The following is an 18,205-nucleotide window of genomic DNA, read 5'->3' as shown; positions in this document are numbered from 1 at the left end:
ATTCTGCACATGCTCAGTTGCTCTCCATTTTTGACATTGTGCCAGAAATCAAAGCCGCTGTATCTGCTCACAGCCTTAAAGATGTACTACTGTTCACGGGCTCTGGGCTTCAATAAAATGGCAGCCTCCAGCAATGCTGAAGGCAATTTACAGCACACTCTTGTTTTGGTAGCATAATTAATAATGTGGAATGTATGTTCCTTCCTAAAGAACACAAATTTGTTATCAAGTTGTTATGGGTAAAGTTCAGTTTTAAGAGTGTCGGGACTTGACTTTGCAAACTGGCTGCTTCCTTCTGAGAAAATTAGGTATGTTTGGTGCACACAAAATGGCTATACTTTATATATTTGAACCCATACCATGCAAATTCTGTTTTGTTCTATCAAGGGCTATAGAATGGAATGAACCTTGCTACTGCTGCTGAAGATAATAATAATTAAAAAAAAAGTAAATGCATGTCCGCTGGCCTTGTTAGCATAAATATTTGTTAATAACACTATAATATTTTTTTATTCTGTAGATCCTTCGCATTTACTATGACCGTCTTGTTGATAATGCAGATCGATCTTGGCTTGTTGGATATATTGAGGAAGTTGTGAAAAGCCACATGAGGGAAGACTTTCATCAACTCTTTCAGCATCTAGATTTTAACAATGATGGCAAGGTTGAGGAGGATGACATACGCAGTTTAATGTTTTGTGATTTCCATGACCTTAAGAGGGAAGATACAAATTACAAAGAAATAACCAATTTTGAGAAACTATATTCAGTTGTGGAAAGCCATTTGGAAGAATTTAATAACATTAGTAAGAAACCCATGAATTTGGTTTTATTCCGATTTGCGATTGAACACATATGTAGAATATCACGCATTTTGAAACAGCCTCGTAGCCATGCCTTATTAGTTGGCGTTGGTGGAAGTGGCCGTCAGTCAGTCACACGATTAGCTGTTCACATGGCTGACCAAAAACTTTTCCAAGTGGAAATCTCAAAGAGCTATGATAATACTGAATGGCGGGAAGACTTAAAACTCATTTTGAGACAGTCTGCTGAGGGGGAAATGCCAGGTGTTTTTCTGTTTACAGACTCACAGATTAAGAAAGAATCTTTCTTGGAAGATATTAATAATTTGCTCAATGCTGGAGAGGTTCCAAATCTTTTTGCATCTGATGAGAAACAAGAAATATGTGAAAGGATGCGACAGATAGACCGGCAAAGAGATAAACTAAAACAAACTGATGGTAGCCCTCTTGCCCTTTTCAACTTGTTCATTGACCGTTGCCGGGATCAGCTACACATCGTCCTTGCAATGAGTCCTATAGGAGATGCATTCCGAAACCGACTCCGGAAGTTTCCAGCTCTTGTTAACTGCTGTACAATTGATTGGTTTCAGGTAATTTTTTTTAATATCATTACTATTACATTTCGACTAGACACATGCATCTACTTATGGCACATAACCATGTGAAAAAATATCACTGATAGTTGTGTTTTAGGGCTTATTTACACCAGCCTGCACTTTAAAAAGTGTGCATGCGGGTGTGATTTGTGCTGGCAAAGTGGCAGATGGTGAAGTGCATTACAATGTTACAATGCATCACACCGTTTACAGTTTTCTTTTATTTTACTTTATTGACGTGTTATAACATAATACTACATGCATTGCAGCATGTTCTGACACGCAGTGGTGTAGTGACGTATAGTGTGGTGAGTTTAACTGCATACAAATGCATACATACATACTGCATTTCCAGCACATTGTACCAATGCACATATATGGTGTGAACAGGGCACATAGAAAACAATTGTTTTCTATGTGTCCTTGCATTGAGCCTGCATTCATCTATGCAGATCAAACGCAGCTTAATGGACATTGTGTAAACAAGCTCTTACTCCCACCTGCATACTTAGAGTGATGAAAACGTATTCTTTAGGTCTTATGCACTTTAAACCAATACAATGCATGTTATTCAATAAAGATGCTCGGGTTTCTGCAGTCCATTGCAGTTTGAAAAATGATGCACTTCCATTTTTCTGTTTATTTTCATGCGTTGTGATGCCCAATAGAATGATATACTGTATGTGTGTGCACGCTACAGCACATTTAAAAAATGCACAAAAGCGGACACCTGGCCTTACTGTGTTGAGTATGTGTAACTGATAATGCTTAATATGCTGTGTATCAACTAGCAGGGCCGCCATTAGGAATTTTGGGGCCCCTTACACAGCTTCAGGCATGGGCCCCCTGGAGCAGAGAACCGAGGGGGGAGTGTTGCCGCCGGAAATTGAGAAGCGGGGGGGAAGTGTCACAAGTTGAGAAGCGGGGGGTGATGCAAGTTGAGAAGCAGGGTGGAGTGTCGCAAGTTGAGAAAGCGGAGGGGCGCCAGTAATTTAGAATGGGGGGGCCGCCACGAATCGAGAAGCAGGGGGAGCTGCCCCGCTGAATTAGGTCGGGGGGCTTTGGGTGCTGATAATTTTTTTTTTTAAATAATAAAAAAAGGGGATGCCATCTGGGGCCCTGGGGACCACCGGGCCCCTTAGAGGTCGGGGGGCTTTGGGTGCTGACAAAAAAAGGGGGATACCATCAGGGCCCCTTAGAGGTAGGGGGAGCTTTGGGTGCTGACGAAAAAAAAAATACAATTCTGGGGCCCTGGGGACCACCGGGCCTCTTTGAGGTCGGGGGGGGGGGGCTTTGGCTGCTGACGAAAAAAATACAAAAAATTTAAAAAAAGAGGGGGATGCCATCTGGGGCCCTAGAGACGACCGGGCCCCTTAGAGGTCGGGGGGCTTTGGGTGCTGACGGAAAAAAAAAAGAGCATGCCATCCGGGCCCCTTGGGACCACCGGACCATTTATAGGTGTACTGCCTGTACCCCCCTGATGGCGGCCCTGTCAACTGGTCAATGCTCCTTGCAAGTGGTATGCCTGGTAGGACTTAAACACAGCTTTCCAGCACTGCAAGGCCACCACTTCGCTATTTTGCTATCCCATATAGCAAATCACACTAATGGAGGAGATATTCCGAACAGAAAATGAGGTGTTATATTAAAATTCTATGTATATATTAGGAGAAATGGTATGAGATGTAATTATGGGAATGCACACGAGTTATGTTTCAATAATATATTTTTTTTGTTTTTGGTAATATGGAGTTTAACTGCTATGGTCATCATGACTTTATGTCATACTTGGGTAATTTCTTTAAAGAATATTCTGTTTCAAACCTGTTTTCTAGACCTGGCCAGAAGATGCACTTCAAGCCGTAGCAACACGCTATCTAGAAGATATAGAAATGTCAGAAGAAATTAAGAATGGTTGCATTGACATGTGTAAAATCTTCCACACTTCTACCATTAACCTGTCTGAGAAGTTCCGCATGGAGCTACAGAGATATAATTATGTTACACCCACATCTTATTTGGAACTAATCTCTACATTTAAAACATTACTGGAGAAAAAACGATTGTAAGTATTATCACTAGATCAGGCAGATCATTTATTGGATTTTAGTATGACAGAGCCTAAAGACACACAAATCACCAATGCAGAGACAAACCACATTTTAATATATTAACTGGTGGTTGTTGTCAGGATTTACAGGGACACTGCAGAAACAACATCATTTAGGAATAAATAGTTGATCAAGAGAAAATTTAAATCTGTATGTCAAAACTTCTAGTATCAAAGAATAGTTTTCTAATACCTATGAATATTTTACATTATTTTATAGTGCAAAATGCAGTAAATGGCAGCTACTCCCAAAATAGCAGGGATATGTAACTGGTTGTTAAGGAGCTGATAACCGCCGACATCCTAACAACCAGTGACTCATCCCTGCTGCCAGCAGCAGAGATGAGTCATAGGTTAAGGAACTGTAAAACATAATGCATGGGATCAACCCCCAAATCCATACCAGAGCCTTATCCAAGCATGCAGTCCAGCAGGCCAAAAAAAGGGGGGGGGACAAGCAGGCGCACCCCCTTCTGAATCATAGCAAAGCACCTTCTCCCCATGCCGATGAGGAGAAGCCCTGACATGGTGGTTGTGGTGGTGCAGGGTAGCTTATCAGAATCTGGAACCCATCTTTAAGAAGGGGGCCCCCATATCCCTCTACCTTCAATGTTAATTAATATGGGGTACATAGTACACACACCAAAAAATATAAAATAAAAACACAAACAGTTTGTTTATAAAAAAAAAAAAAAAAAACTTGTCCTCGGATGTAAATCCTTCTTCAATCACGATTAGTGCCGGCCGCTGACCCACACTGGTTGTAGGGAAGAGGCGCTGGTCCTCGTCAACATGTGCCCCCACCCCCATTGAGGGCATGTGGCCTAGTATGGTTGGGACGGGCTTTCACTTGTTTCCCCTCTTTTCTTGGCCTGTCAACTGCATGCTTGGGTCTTTGGATTTTTGGCAGGGCCCCACCTTTTTTTTTTCCTAAATCCACACTAGACTCAAAGGGCCTGGTATGGATTGGGGGAGGGATCTCCAGGCTCTTTTTTTTTTGCAGACTACTTTGTTTACTTTCTGCTGTCAGCGGAGAATCCCCCACTGACAGCAGGGATGACTCATCGTTGTTAAGAAGTCGGCATGTGCCGGTTCCTCAACAACTGATGACTCTTCCCTGCTGCTGACAGGACATTAACTTTTAGCAACCAACACAAATTGCATTGCAAAATAGTTAAAAAAGAAAGCAGATGCAATTTCGATGCTTGTCCATTGAAGTCTATGGACCACATAATCGCACTGCATCGCACCACACTCCTTTAAAGTTGGATTGCAGTCGCACTGCATGTATGTGAATAGGCTCCATAGAAACTGATGTTTTCACTTGCAATTCAATGCATTCCACATTAAAAATTAGAAATCGCATCAGTGTGAACCAAGCTGAATGAGGGCACACCTTTCACAATATTTCTATTTGCCTTCATTTATAGAACAATCTTCATCTGATGTAGTATTATCTTGTGATAAAACAATGTAAAAATAACACTAGATTTAAGTGTTAAATATAGCAAAACATAATTATTTAAGTCAATACATATAAGTTTAAATACAGTACTGAGTTGTTAAAAGGCAAAAATCAATGCAATATTTATCTCTTAGTGAATTGACCCCACTGACTTGTCCTGCTTGCAGTCCTTTGACAGGGTGCATAGAGGCACTGATTATGCAATAGTCTTGGACAGGGCCGTCTTTAATGTTGATTGGACCATGGGCAAAAAATTTCTTGGCCGCCCCCCCATGCAATTTTGCAGCTAGACTTAAAATCAGTTTATTGTATCAGATCAGGCAGTGATTGCGATTGGTTGTCAGAGGTTACAGCATATCATTACCACTTACTGACTGGATGCTAGAGGTTACAGCACACATTACGGCTCACGGATTAGTTGCTAGAGGTTACAGCACATCATCTTTTCACTGCGGAGGGGCATGATATACATATAAATGACGCATTTATTTACATATGAATGCCGTCGGCCTCCGTTATTTACATATGAATGATGGTTATTTACATGTAAACACAGGTCTGCAGGTGAGTCATCTGTACACAACAATAGGGCAGAGCTAGGCAGCATTAGTAGCAGAAATTAACACTGGGATATCAGGACACAGCAAAGGACTAAAACTTCAAGGGAAAAGGGAATTTAAACTGGGATAGTATGAGGCATCTGCTTTGGGCCCCACAACAATGACAGGGCCCAGGGCAGCTTCCCCTTTTGCCCTGCCTTAAAGACGGCCCTGGTCTTGGACATGTCTTGGTATACTTCAGTAATTTTAATGTTATCAGGGTAAAATTATTTAAATTCTTGCAGAGAAGTAATAAAAATGAAACAGCGATATGAAGTGGGCTTACAGAAGCTGGAATCTGCATCATCCCAAGTCACTACAATGCAAAGTGAGTTGGAAGCTCTCCAGCCACAGCTGAAGGAAGCCAGCAAAAAGGTGAATGAGACGATGGTAGTCATTGAGAGAGAGTCAATTGAGGTGGCCAAGACAGAGAAGATTGTGAAAGCAGATGAAGCAGTAGCTAATGAACAAGCATTGGCTGCCAAAGCAATCAAGGATGAATGTGACAGCGAGCTGGCTGCAGCTTTGCCTTTGCTGGAATCTGCTCTGGCTGCCCTGAACACCCTTACTCCACAGGTGGGTATCTACTGTTCATATTTATAAATTGGTGTTTTATCTGGTATACATGTTATGATATTATGATTGCTATACTGTAGATAAGCAGCTGTTTTAGTTTTTGTTATTGTTCATAAAACATTAAAGGAGCACTGAAGCTACAGTGCGAAATGTTAGCTTTTGTTCCAATTTTTTTTTTTTTTTGCTGTGGCATGTTTATTTTGTGATCGATTTTAATTAAAAGAACATTTTTGGAGTGCGGCTGTCCAAGTTTCCTTTGTATTTTTGCATCACTATTGCATTGCCGGCACCCATGGCTTGGTTCCAGTGAGGAGGTTCTTTGATGACTTCTGAGCGGTTATTTTCTCTCTCTAGCAAGTTACATTTCATTGACATTCAAAACCTCAAAACCTGGCAAAAAATTAGCTGCTTTCTAAAGTTGTGAAAGCATTTTACTTGGACAAAGCTAATGTTTACTTAAAATGGTTGTAAAGGCTGAAGTTTTTTATTTACCTTTGTGCATGTAGGTAAAGCCCCTTCTGTGTGCAGCATTGCCCCCCAATGCTTACCTGATCCCAATCTTGATCCAGCGCTGTGCACAAGAGCACTGGTTCTCTTCCTCCTCATTGGCATTTCCACCAATTACACATTATCATTGAAGGAGACGTATACATTCACAGCGTGATACTGTATGGATTAAAAAGTATTTTATTTAAATAAAAAGGTTTACACTCACATTGGAAAGTTGGTGGAAATGGGAGGAAGAGTTGAGGAACTATCCATAGAGCCAATCCTGTATCCTGGCCTAGGCCAACAAGGGCATCACTTGGCAGGGGGGCAGCACGGAAAGAGTCCCCGCTGACTGTTAGTTTAGCGCCTTTCTTATGGGGCAGACTGGGCTGAGAGGCAAATTAGTCTGCCTGTATGCTGAAGGCCAGCATTCCGCAACTGGGGGTGGGGCACCGCATCTACCTTTGACTGCCCTATCATCCTGGACCAAAAACCTTTCCTCACTGCGCTATATGTTTTCTGCTGCACCATTGGCATGGTTATATCTTCATAGTCCTCTCCATAAAATTATCAGAAATTTGTGCTTAAAGTAGAACTATAGGCAACACTTTTTTTTTCATTTTGGATAGAGTAAGGGAGGGTTATAGCCCTTGTCAGTTTATTTTTCACCATCCCTGTCCCATTGCAGAGTCCATTGGCCCCCCCCCTTAGGCCCTCAGAACTAGTGTCCCCACTCGAAAATTTTAGGGCGGGTCTTAAACAGCAAAGGGTGTGGCCTTGACAGGAAGTGGGTCATATCTAAATTAGGGGGTGCACAAGTTTAGTCAGGCTTAGGGCAGCACAAGTCCTAAATACACTACTGCATAGAGCCATATAGGATCCCTCATCTTTTACCAAAGGCGATATTTCCATGGAAAGTTGGTGAGTGAGGGCACGAGAGGAAGATGAGCACCTTCTTCACCTTGTCATTTTACTGCATGGAACGCACTTTATTGAGAGACTATTGTGGGACAGAGAATTCACAGCACTTTATTGATTTTTATTTCAATTATTTTCACAATGTTGCAACTTTTTAGCATGAATTCATTTGTTGTTGATTTACCGTATTTTTCGCCGTATAAGACGCACCTGACCATAAGACGCACCTAGGTTTTAGAGGAGGAAAACAAGAAAAAAATAATATTCTTAACCAAATGGTGTACCAAAATATTTACCAGTGCCCATGAAATGCAGCCAGACCATTGCCAAAGAAATGCAGCCAGACCATTGCCAATATTGCAGCCTTACCTGTGCCATCGCTCGGGCTGCTCTACCCTCACAGCAAGTGTCAGGACATGTCGGGCTGGCTACTGTGTGTGGCTGGCTGGTTTGCTGGTGTGGATGGGTCACCCTGGGTAGCTGGCTGGCACCCTGGCCCTGCTGTGGGTATGCCACTGTAGGTGGCTCATAGAAAAGGGGTGCTGATAAAGAGGGGGGCACTAACAGACAGAGGGGGAGGTGGGCTGAAAGAGAAGGGGTCTGACTGACAGAGTGGAAGAGCGGCAGACAGAGGTGAGCTGACTGATATACTGGCTACATGACACGATCTCTCGTTCCTGGCATGACTGACCAGCTTTAAAAGTTCCACATCAGCCTCCCGGACTTCTACATTGCATTATTTAATGTAAGTGCTGGATACATTTTTTTGCATACATTAAATACAGATCACTCACTTTTTTCCTTCTGTTTTTCTCCATACCGTAATGGGAGAGGGGCTGACAGTGACAGAGGGAGCCCTCAGGAGACACAGCACGCCAGGCAGAGAAGCGGTACTCACACGTGCAGCTTGCTCACTCACAGACCAACCCCGCCTCCACATTCGCCGCCGGAGCCAATCACAGACGCCCATGTCGGCCGCCCGGCCAATCACAGGGCGCTCGTCACTGGGCTTGTGTCAGTCCACCCCTGCAAGTGCCGCTATATCGACCCGGCCGACGGGGGCTGCATTTGTGCGGGTGGGGGGGCTTTTTCCATAGCCCATAACACAGCACTGAGCTTGGGGAGTTGCTGGCAGTGGTGGGGGCATTGACAGCGGCGGCAGGGGGCGGTGCCTGATGCACATTCGGCCTATAAGACGCAGACACATTTTCCACCATATTTTTTTGGGAAAAAAGTGCGTCTTATATGGCGAAAAATACGGTAATATGAATTTTCTTTAAAATGTTGTCACATTTACTGTATTGAAGGGGTTGTAAACCCTTGCGGTTTTTCACCTCAATGCATTAAATGCATTAAGGTGAAAAACCTCTTGTAGTGCACCAGCCCCCACAGAGCCCCCCTTTTACTTACCTAAGCCCAATTGTTTCGGCGCCGGGTACGAGCATGCCCACTCCAGACGGTGTCTCGGGTCCTGATTAGATAGATTGATAGCAGTGCAGCCATTGGCTCCCTCTGCTGTCAATCAAATCCAATGATGCAGGAGCTGGGGGGGCAGGGCCGAGTCCTGCTGTCTGTGTCAATGGACGCAACAGCAAGACACTGGAGCGTGCCTGCACGGGTGCCCAAGGGAGAACACTTCTCTGGCGGGGCACTTGAGAAGAAGAGGAGCCAGTTGCACAACTGATGGACTCCAGAAGAGGAGGATTGGGGCCACTCTGTGCAAAACCAACTGCACAGAGGTGGTAAGTATGACATGTTTGTTTTTTTGGTTTGTTTTTTTAAAGGAATGTTCTGCGCAGGGATTACCTGCTTTAATTATCCATAATGCCATATCATCAGGGAGGCTTGTGATTTGCCCCAAATGTATTCTGAAAAAAGACAACAACTCCAAACATACAGCCAATGTCATTAAGAACTATGGGGCAGATCCACAGAGCAAGTACGCCAGCGTATCTACTGATACGCCGGCGTACTTTCAAATTTCCTGCGTCGTATCTTTAGTTTGAATCCTCAAACCAAGAAACGACGGCATCTGGGTTCGATCCGACAGGCGTATGGCTTTGTACGCCTTCGGATCGCAGATGCAATACTTCTGCGTCCGCTGGATGGAGTTCGCATCATTTCCTGCGTCGGGTATGCAAATTAGCTTTTTCCGACGATCCACGAACGTACGCGCGGCCGTCGCATTCTCTTACGTCGTCTCTAGTCGGCTTTTTCCGACGTATAGTTAAAGCTGCTATTTTGCGGCGTATAGATAGACTTGCCATGTTAAAGTATGGCCGTCGTTCCCGCGTCGAAATTGTAATTTTTTGCGTAAGTCGTCCGTGAATAGGGATGGACGTAAGTCACGTCTAAGTTCAAAAAATGACGTCGTTGCGACGTCATTTAGCGCAATGCACGGCGGAAAATTTAGGAACGATGCATGCGCATTTCATTCGGCGCGGAGACGCGCTACATTTAAATGAAACCCGCCCCCAACCCGCCCAATTTCAAATCCGCCGACAGAAATACACTACGCCGCCGTAACTTACGGTGCGAACTCGCTGAGGATTCGAAAATGCGCCAGGTAAGGTACGGCGGCGTAGTGTATCTCTGATACGCTGCGCCGTTCCACATGTATGTGGATCTGGCCCTATGTTCAGCGTACAAGGAGTCGTGTAAGTGATTGTTTGGCTCCCACAGAGCCCAGATCTCAATATCATCATGTCTGTCTGGGATTACATGAAGAAACAGAAAGATTTGAGGCAACTTACGTCTACAGAAATTCGGTGGTTGGTTCTCCAAGATGTTTGGAACAACCTACCTGCCGAGTTCCTTTAACCATTTTAGCCCCGGAAGGTTTTACCCCCCTCCTGACCAGGGCATTTTTTACGATACAGCACTGTTCTGCTTTAACTGACAATTGCGCGGTCGTGCGACGCTGTACCCAAACAAAATGTGTCATAACTGATTATCTGTGCATCACCATGGCAACTACAGATCAAACAGAGGCTAAGATAGCAGATTCTTTGACTGTAAAGGATAGGAGGGTTTAGTTTCCCTTTAAGACTTTCCTCACATGCTGGGGAATTTCTGATTTTCACTTTGTTCTATATTACTGCTCTTTACCGCTGGCACTTACCAACTACTGGATTCTGTTTGCAACCTAATTATAAAAGTTAATGGAATTTTCAAACTTTTGAAGTTTATTTACCATAACTTGTACCTTACATATTACAAATATAATTACCTTCCATTGCAGATGGTAAACTGCAGAGCTGTTTTAAGTCTTGTTATGACTCATGTTTTAAGTGGTAATGAGAAAAATGGGAATTGTGTAAATATTTCTACCACACTATACAATTAGGTTTCTTCATTAAAGTGTATCTAAACTCAAAAACAGAAATGTAACACACTGCAGCTTACAGTTCTTAGATGTAGTGGCTGCATTTGTTTTTTTTTATTATTATTATTCAGGCTAAGAACATTTTCAGCAACTACAGAATAACACATTAATCTTGTCAAAAAATTGGTCTTTCACTTTTTGTGAGCTGAAAAGACAGCAAATAAGCTTATTTTTCTTTTGTAAACAACTAGTCTTACCAATCCTCAGTGGTGTATTTAGGTTTTGTGCTGCCCTAGGCCTGACTAAACTCGTGCACCCCCTAATTAAAATATGACCCACCCCTTTCTGTCAAGGCCACACCCCTTGCTGTTTAAGACCCGCCCTTCCCTTAAAAAAAAGTGTTGCCTATAGTTCTACTTTAGGCACAAAATTCTGCAAATTTTATGGAGAGGACTAAGAAGATATAACCATGCCAATGGTGCAGCAGAAAATACATAGCACAGTGAGGAAGGTTTGTGGTTCAGGATAATAGGACAGTCAAAATGAGAAGCTCCGCCCCCCCACAGTTGCGGAATGCTGGCCGGAAGCAGTGCGGCTGTTTTATGGGGGCACTAGACTAATTTGCCTCTCTGTCCAGTACGCTCCATAAGACTGGCGCTACACTAACAGTGTAGCACAAGCCGGCAGGGACTCTTTCCATGCTGCCCCCCTGCAACATGCTGCCCTAGGCCTGGGCCTTGTTGGCCTAGGCCAGGATACAGCCCTGCCAATCCACCATGAAGTCCAGCCTGTGTGACAACCATGGCTGCCTCCAAAGATACAGTGGAGAATTGAGCATGAAAGGACAGCTAGTGTGTGATTTGCAGAACTGTCATGTAAAAATAAAAGAGGAGAAGCCTGAAAAAAAGGAAACTAAAGCAGCCACTGCATTTAAAGACTGGTAAACTGTATATTAGTTTGTGTGGGGGCATTTACATATGCATTAAGGTAATGTTTACTATTGGACATGGTAACCTTTAATAGATTCTTCATCAAAATTAAATATTGACAGGTGAATCAAAGCCTGAACTATTGTGTGTCAGCCCATGATGGGGTAACTACTGTATGTAAGGACTCTTTCACACGGGCGGACGGACCGTATGTCTGCTTTTTCATCCATCCGTGTACGGATGAAAAAGGGACATATATTGGTCCCTATGAGATCGCGGGTGTCAGCGGATGAATATCCGCTGACACCGGATCTCGCCCGGTGCCGCAATCCTCCGATTCTGCAGATGGAGGAAAACCCTATTTTGAACTGAGGAGTGGTTTGGACATATTTCAGACCTGTAACAACAAATTGAACTTCAGCTTAGGAACTCTAATTACAAATATTCTGCTTGAAAATGTAAAAGTGTAATTGATATATGTTGTGTTTGCTTTAGGACATCACAGTAATGAAGGCTATGAAAAGTCCCCCTGCTGGAGTAAAACTTGTCATGGAGGCAATTTGCATATTAAAAGGAGTAAAGCCTGATAAAATACCAGATCCTAGTGGTACAGGACGAAAGATTGAAGATTTCTGGGGCCCGGCAAAAAGAGTTTTGGGAGATATGAAATTTCTTCAGTCACTTCATGAATATGATAAGGATAACATTCCAGCAGCTTACATGAGCATAATACGAAAACAATATATTACCAATGCTGAATTTGTTCCAGATAAAATTCGAAATGCATCTACAGCTGCAGAGGGCCTATGTAAATGGGTGATTGCCATGGATTTATATGACAAGTAAGACTAAATACAAATTGTTGTATTAAACACATGTGGAAACTGATGGCAGTAGTCTGCCTCCTTTTTTTTTTGAACATGTCTGTCTTAGGCCTCGTACACACCACCGGATCTATCCGCTGGAATTGATCCGCCGATCAGTTCCAGTGGACAAATCCGGTCGTCTGTACGGCCTAGCGGATATTTATCCGCGGAGATTCCTCGGCCCGATCAATTTCAAGCGGATATAAATTTCTTAGCATGCTAAGAAATGTATCCGCTTGAATCGGGTCCAGCGGATTGATCCGGTGGTCTGTACAGACTCACCGGATCAATCCGTCCGCTCCCCTCCCTCGCATGCGTCGTAATGATTCGACGCATGCGTGGAAGTACTTACATTCTGGCGTCGCCGCGTCATCATCGCGGCAACGGCGCGACACGTCACTGCAGATGAATTCCGCGCGGATTTTGATCCGATGGTGAGTACAAGCCATCGGATCCAAATCCGGAGGAGGAATCTCCGCTGGAAACGGTCCGGCGGATCGTTTCCAGCGGAGATCCCCTCGTGTGTACGGGGCCTTAGTATAGATAGATCCATGTTTGTCTCAAGCATGTGGTCACTTACTATCAACTGATTCACTACTTCTGCTGGAAGTCTGTGACAAGAATCAACTACTATTTTAGAAAAAATTATATTTATTTATTAATTTCAGGTACTTATTTAGCACCGTCAATTTTTGCAGCGCTTTACATATACATTGTACACTCACATCAATCCCTCCCCTCAAGGACAACCTAAGGTCCCTAACAGTAGTACAAGGTACAAGGCCAATTTAGACAGGATCTGATTTACCTACCAGCATGTCTTTAGATTGTGGGAGGAAACCCACACAGGCATTGTGGTTGGGATTCGAACCAGTGACCCTTTTTGCTGCTAGGTGAAAGTGCTAACCACTACTCCACTGTGCTGCCCGATAATACTTTCTTAGGTTCGTTTTGAACTGTCCTCCTCCTAGTTTGAAGTCATGTCCCTGTGCTGTTCAGCTAAGCTTCGTAATAAATATACTGCCCACAGATTTCATTATTCTCAAAATCAAGAACACTATTAGCATTGTTAAGGCATCTAGACCTGTACTGTGGTCACTATATCTTGAAACCCATTGTGTTGTTATTTGGCCATATTATTAACCAGTACATTGGATCTTGATGCTAGAAGCATGGCATGATTAGCTTTTTGTGCAGGGTTTGGGGATTATAAATAATTTATAAAGCATACCATAACAGTTTAACATCTCACTACCTGAACTTGTAACATTCAGAGTGACACTAAACAGTATCCTTATTATAAGAAATCCATACACATTCATGGCTTAAAGTGGTTGTAAAGGTAAAAGTTTTTTATCTTAATGCTTTCTATGCATTAAGATAAAAAGCCTTCTGTGTATAGCAGCCCCCCTAATACTTACCCGAGCCCCATCTCAATCCAGCGATGTTGCAGGAATGTCTCAGCTGACCGAGACTCTCCCTCCCATTGGTTGAGATGGCATTTCTGCGCCATTGGCTTCCGCTGCTGTCAAATTCAGTGAGCCAATGAGGAAAGAGAGGGGGTGGGCAGGGGCGTACCATGGCTCAGTGTCTGAATGGATACAGAGAGCTGTGGCTCGGCTTGGGTAGGAGCACTCAAAAGGAGGGAAGGGCCAGGAGCATTGAAGAAATGGAGGATCTCCTGTGAGGAGGGTGCAGGAGTATGGCTTACGGGCACTGTGTGTATCTCTAGATGTGCACATCCTGGCTCGGGAGCCCCCCTGCACAGGACACCCTTTATGACACACAGCTTGCTGTGGGGGCACTCAGAGGAAGTGGGAGCAAACAGTGCCAGAAGAGGAGGTAAGGGACCCCTCTTTGGAATATTACTTATTGCACAGAGTAGGTAAGTATAATATATTTTTATATTTTAAAGCAAAACAAAATATCCTTAATGCCTTGTACACACAAGCGGAATTTCCGATGGAAAAAGTCAGACTGAAGCCTTTCATCGGATATTCCGTCCGTGTGTATGCCCCATCTGAATTTTTCCATCGGAAATTCCGACGGAATTAGATAGAGAACATGTTCTCAATTTTTCCGATTTTCGGAATTTCCGTTCGTCTGAATGCAATTCCGATGGACTAAAAACCATGCATGTTCATATTCAAGTGGACGCATGCTCGGAAGCATTGAACTTAATTTTTCTCGGCTCGTCGTAGTGTACATGACGGTCGGAATTTGGTGTGACTGTGTATGCAAGACAGCTTGAGTGGAATTCCGTTGGAAAAAACGTTTATTCAGACGGCAAAACCGGTCGTGTGGACAGGGCATATGTCTCAGTTTAACCCTTACCTTAAAGGGGAACTGCATTCTCCCTCCGCTAAGTCTGGCTGCATCTATTTTAACTGTGAGCAGCTGAAGCTACTGCCTGTTCATTTCCTGAATTTACACAGAGGAACACCTCTACAGCCCTGCAGCTCTTATTGGCCCTCTTATGAATCATCCCCCTCCTTTCCTGGCAAAATGTCAGGATTGTGAGAGAGAGCTGTGCATGATGTCATAAGCCTAGGCTTTTGACCAGACAAGAATCAGGAAGTGGGCTGTATAAGGTATTTACTGGCAAAGTTAAAACACCAAGGGCAGAAGATTGAATAGATGGAAAGATGAAAAAAATTATTGATGGTCCGCTTTAACTTTAAAGGGGAAGGCCAGCCAAAGCTGGATCACAGGAGTGCAATTCGTCCTGTGACCCGTTTTCAACAGAGAGTGGGCTGAAGTCCACTCTCTGCTGATATCAGGGATATGAGTCCAGGCACCTGGTCATCATGACAATAAAGTCTGGATCCGCCAGGTGCCTGGACTGACACCCATCTCAGCCTCTCAGCAAGTTGTTGAGATCCTGAGACAGCCGCTCCATGCTCCTCCACAGCTCAGCGCTCCAGTGAGAGTGGAAGAGCAGAGGAGAGAGCTGCTGATTGACAGTCTGCACCTCTCTGCTCGGGGAGCTGTGAGAACCGAGCCATCAGCAATGTTTGATTGCTCGGTTCTCAGTGCAGAGGCGTCGGAGGACAGATGCAGCATCCACCTAGATGGATGATGGAGGAAAATCCCCCAAACCCATACTTCTCTCTTAATAATTAAACTAAACTCCTGAATCCCTGAACCTAACATTTACCCAACCTCCAAACGATTTCTTAACACTAAACTAACCCCTGCAGTAAAATACTTACTTTGACCTGCCTCCGGAGCAGCAGTGCTAAATCATAACAGCAACAATCAAAAAACAGTGCACTAAAAGCACATGATTTGCACTTTTTCTGTTCGAAAAGTAACTATTTAAAAAGCCATTTGCCACTGCCTCGCTGACCTACTGTGTACAAGAGAGGTGGGAAGCTTCACCTTCTTTATGTCACAAAGGCACAGGTTTGTCTTTTCAAAAGCTACATTTACTTATAGTATTGCATGTTTATAGTTACAGTATCTCTGTGTGAAAAAAGCACATTAAGTGCCCGTTCACACTACCGCGACTTGGGATCCGACTACCAAAATAATGGTGAAATCTTCCAATGGGGACACTATTTCTCGTGACCTGGGAGTCCCCAAGGAAATTCTTTAATTTGCGTGGACTTCCTCTCACTTCCTGTTTGGCTATGGGACACAAAGTGAAGGAAATCTCTGCAATGCGACACAGATGGTGAAAAAAATCTGACGAGTTACAACCCTCCCTTGCTAAATCCAAAATGAAAAAAAAATAATAATAATTTTCCTTTAGTTCTTTAATTTGACTGTTCTTTTTTTTTTTTAAAATACAATTTTCAAACACCACCATAAAATGTAAATGATGTACCATGTTTAATGTATTACCAACATATTTCATATTATGTATTGCTATTACTTTAGAGTGGCCAAGGTAGTGGCACCTAAAAAGGTGAAGCTGAACCAAGCAGAAAGTGAACTGAAGGTTGCTATGGACAGTTTGAAGATGAAACAAGCAGATTTAAAGAAGGTACAAGATAAGCTGGCTGGACTTGAGCTGACACTTGAAGAGAACAAGCAAAAGAAGGCAGATCTTGAGAATGAGGTATTTACAGAGACCTTTCAGTTTAGTAAACATGAACAAAATTAAATAAGCAGCAAATTTGTTGCCCATAGCAAGCCTTGATCTTTCATTTTGCAGAAATATACAATAATCCTAAATGGTCAATATGGGCAATGTGTTTTTTTTAATTAATTTTCTCTGTTCCATATTAACTGCTCACATTCTAATGTGTGCACCATACACCTGTTTATAAAAACTGGAGAAAAATAAAATGGAGACCAAACGTGGGGTTTTTGTATTGTCCAAAAATGATGACTGCTCTTTCTTTCTCATCCCTTGTTTGGGCCTGGCCTGGCTCGGTGCATCTGGGTAGGTATCATGTGGTTTTTCATCTTGGCTGGCATTATCATGACATCATCCTGACAATTATATCTTCCATAAATCTCACATAAAGGAATGCGTTGAGCTTCTAGGGGTGATCACATTACAACATGCGACCAGAGCCTAGCGTTAAAAGATACGATTCACTAGGAGATTCCAATGCACAACTGTATGCAAGTGATTATCAGTATTGGACCCCAGGCGCCACTCCACACAAACAGGAGTTTGGGGGTTCTCTACATCATATCACTTATTACATAAAGCAATGCATTAGGCCACTAAGGGAGTAAGTATGAAATAGCTTCAACCCTTAGCATAGAAAGTTTAGAGCGAACATGTTCAGTAACTTAGGGCATGGGCCCATAAACAAGTAAGAACTTATGTCAAGCACGTAGTAAATAGGAATACTGTATGCAATAGCAAATTACTTAAGAGAGACAACTTTAGCGTAATCAAATTGAAAGTGTAGATCCCTTTAAGATATTCCTCAGCGGTCAGCTGAAGGTACACCAGTCAATCCCAAGAAGTACGTCAATAATTAGCAAGCCAGAATAATTACAATAAATGTTTAAGAGCAATTATATGTAGCAGGTCTTCCTGTAGAACTACAAGTGAAACAATTGCTACTTATCGTTTTGTAGGGATGAATGGCTGCAGTAGGTTGTCAGCAAGGAATTCCTCTTACGGTGCCAGCAGTAATGGTTGCGTGGTGGTAGATATCTCTAGAGTTTGCAACGCAGATGCAGGAGTGGGATAGTTTCCAGCCTGGGATTGATGGTACTTGTAATTTGTTAGCCAAGCCGGATACGGCCGACAATAACAGAACGGTCTGCTGTCTGCACACCGCTCTCTTTATAGGTGAGAGGCAGGTGCATGGAGAAGCCGACGTGATTCATGGTGCACTTCCATGTTCCAAGCTGGAACGCATGCAGCGCCGGGCAATGACGTCATTGCGCGGTCGCCGCAATGCGTTCCAGCGTGGAACGCATTACGGCGCTAGGAGCGCCTGTTACAATTAAACACTCTTGACCTCTGCACGTTACCTACTCTTGACCTCTGTACCTTACTTCTGACCCCTGCACTTTGTGCATTACTTCTGACTCCTGCACACTATGTTTCTCACTGTT

General features: G+C 43.4%; 1 protein-coding gene across 1 annotated transcript in view; it reads left to right on the top strand.

Annotated features, from left to right (window-relative positions):
• The window catches only part of DNAH7 (dynein axonemal heavy chain 7), a 438,794-nt gene that overhangs the window by 250,141 nt on the left and 170,448 nt on the right, over nt 1-18,205 (top strand). The window contains exons 40-44 of the mRNA XM_040357086.1: nt 521-1,393; nt 3,235-3,464; nt 5,819-6,149; nt 12,306-12,652; nt 16,559-16,739. Of these exons, the coding sequence (XP_040213020.1) occupies nt 521-1,393; nt 3,235-3,464; nt 5,819-6,149; nt 12,306-12,652; nt 16,559-16,739 (1,962 nt within the window). The remainder of the gene's footprint in view (nt 1-520; nt 1,394-3,234; nt 3,465-5,818; nt 6,150-12,305; nt 12,653-16,558; nt 16,740-18,205) is intronic.

This window comes from Rana temporaria, chromosome 6 (genome assembly GCF_905171775.1).
Source record: "Rana temporaria chromosome 6, aRanTem1.1, whole genome shotgun sequence".
NCBI lineage: Eukaryota > Metazoa > Chordata > Amphibia > Anura > Ranidae > Rana > Rana temporaria.
Note: the sequence above shows the minus strand (reverse complement) of the source record. Positions and strands in the feature narration are given on the sequence as shown.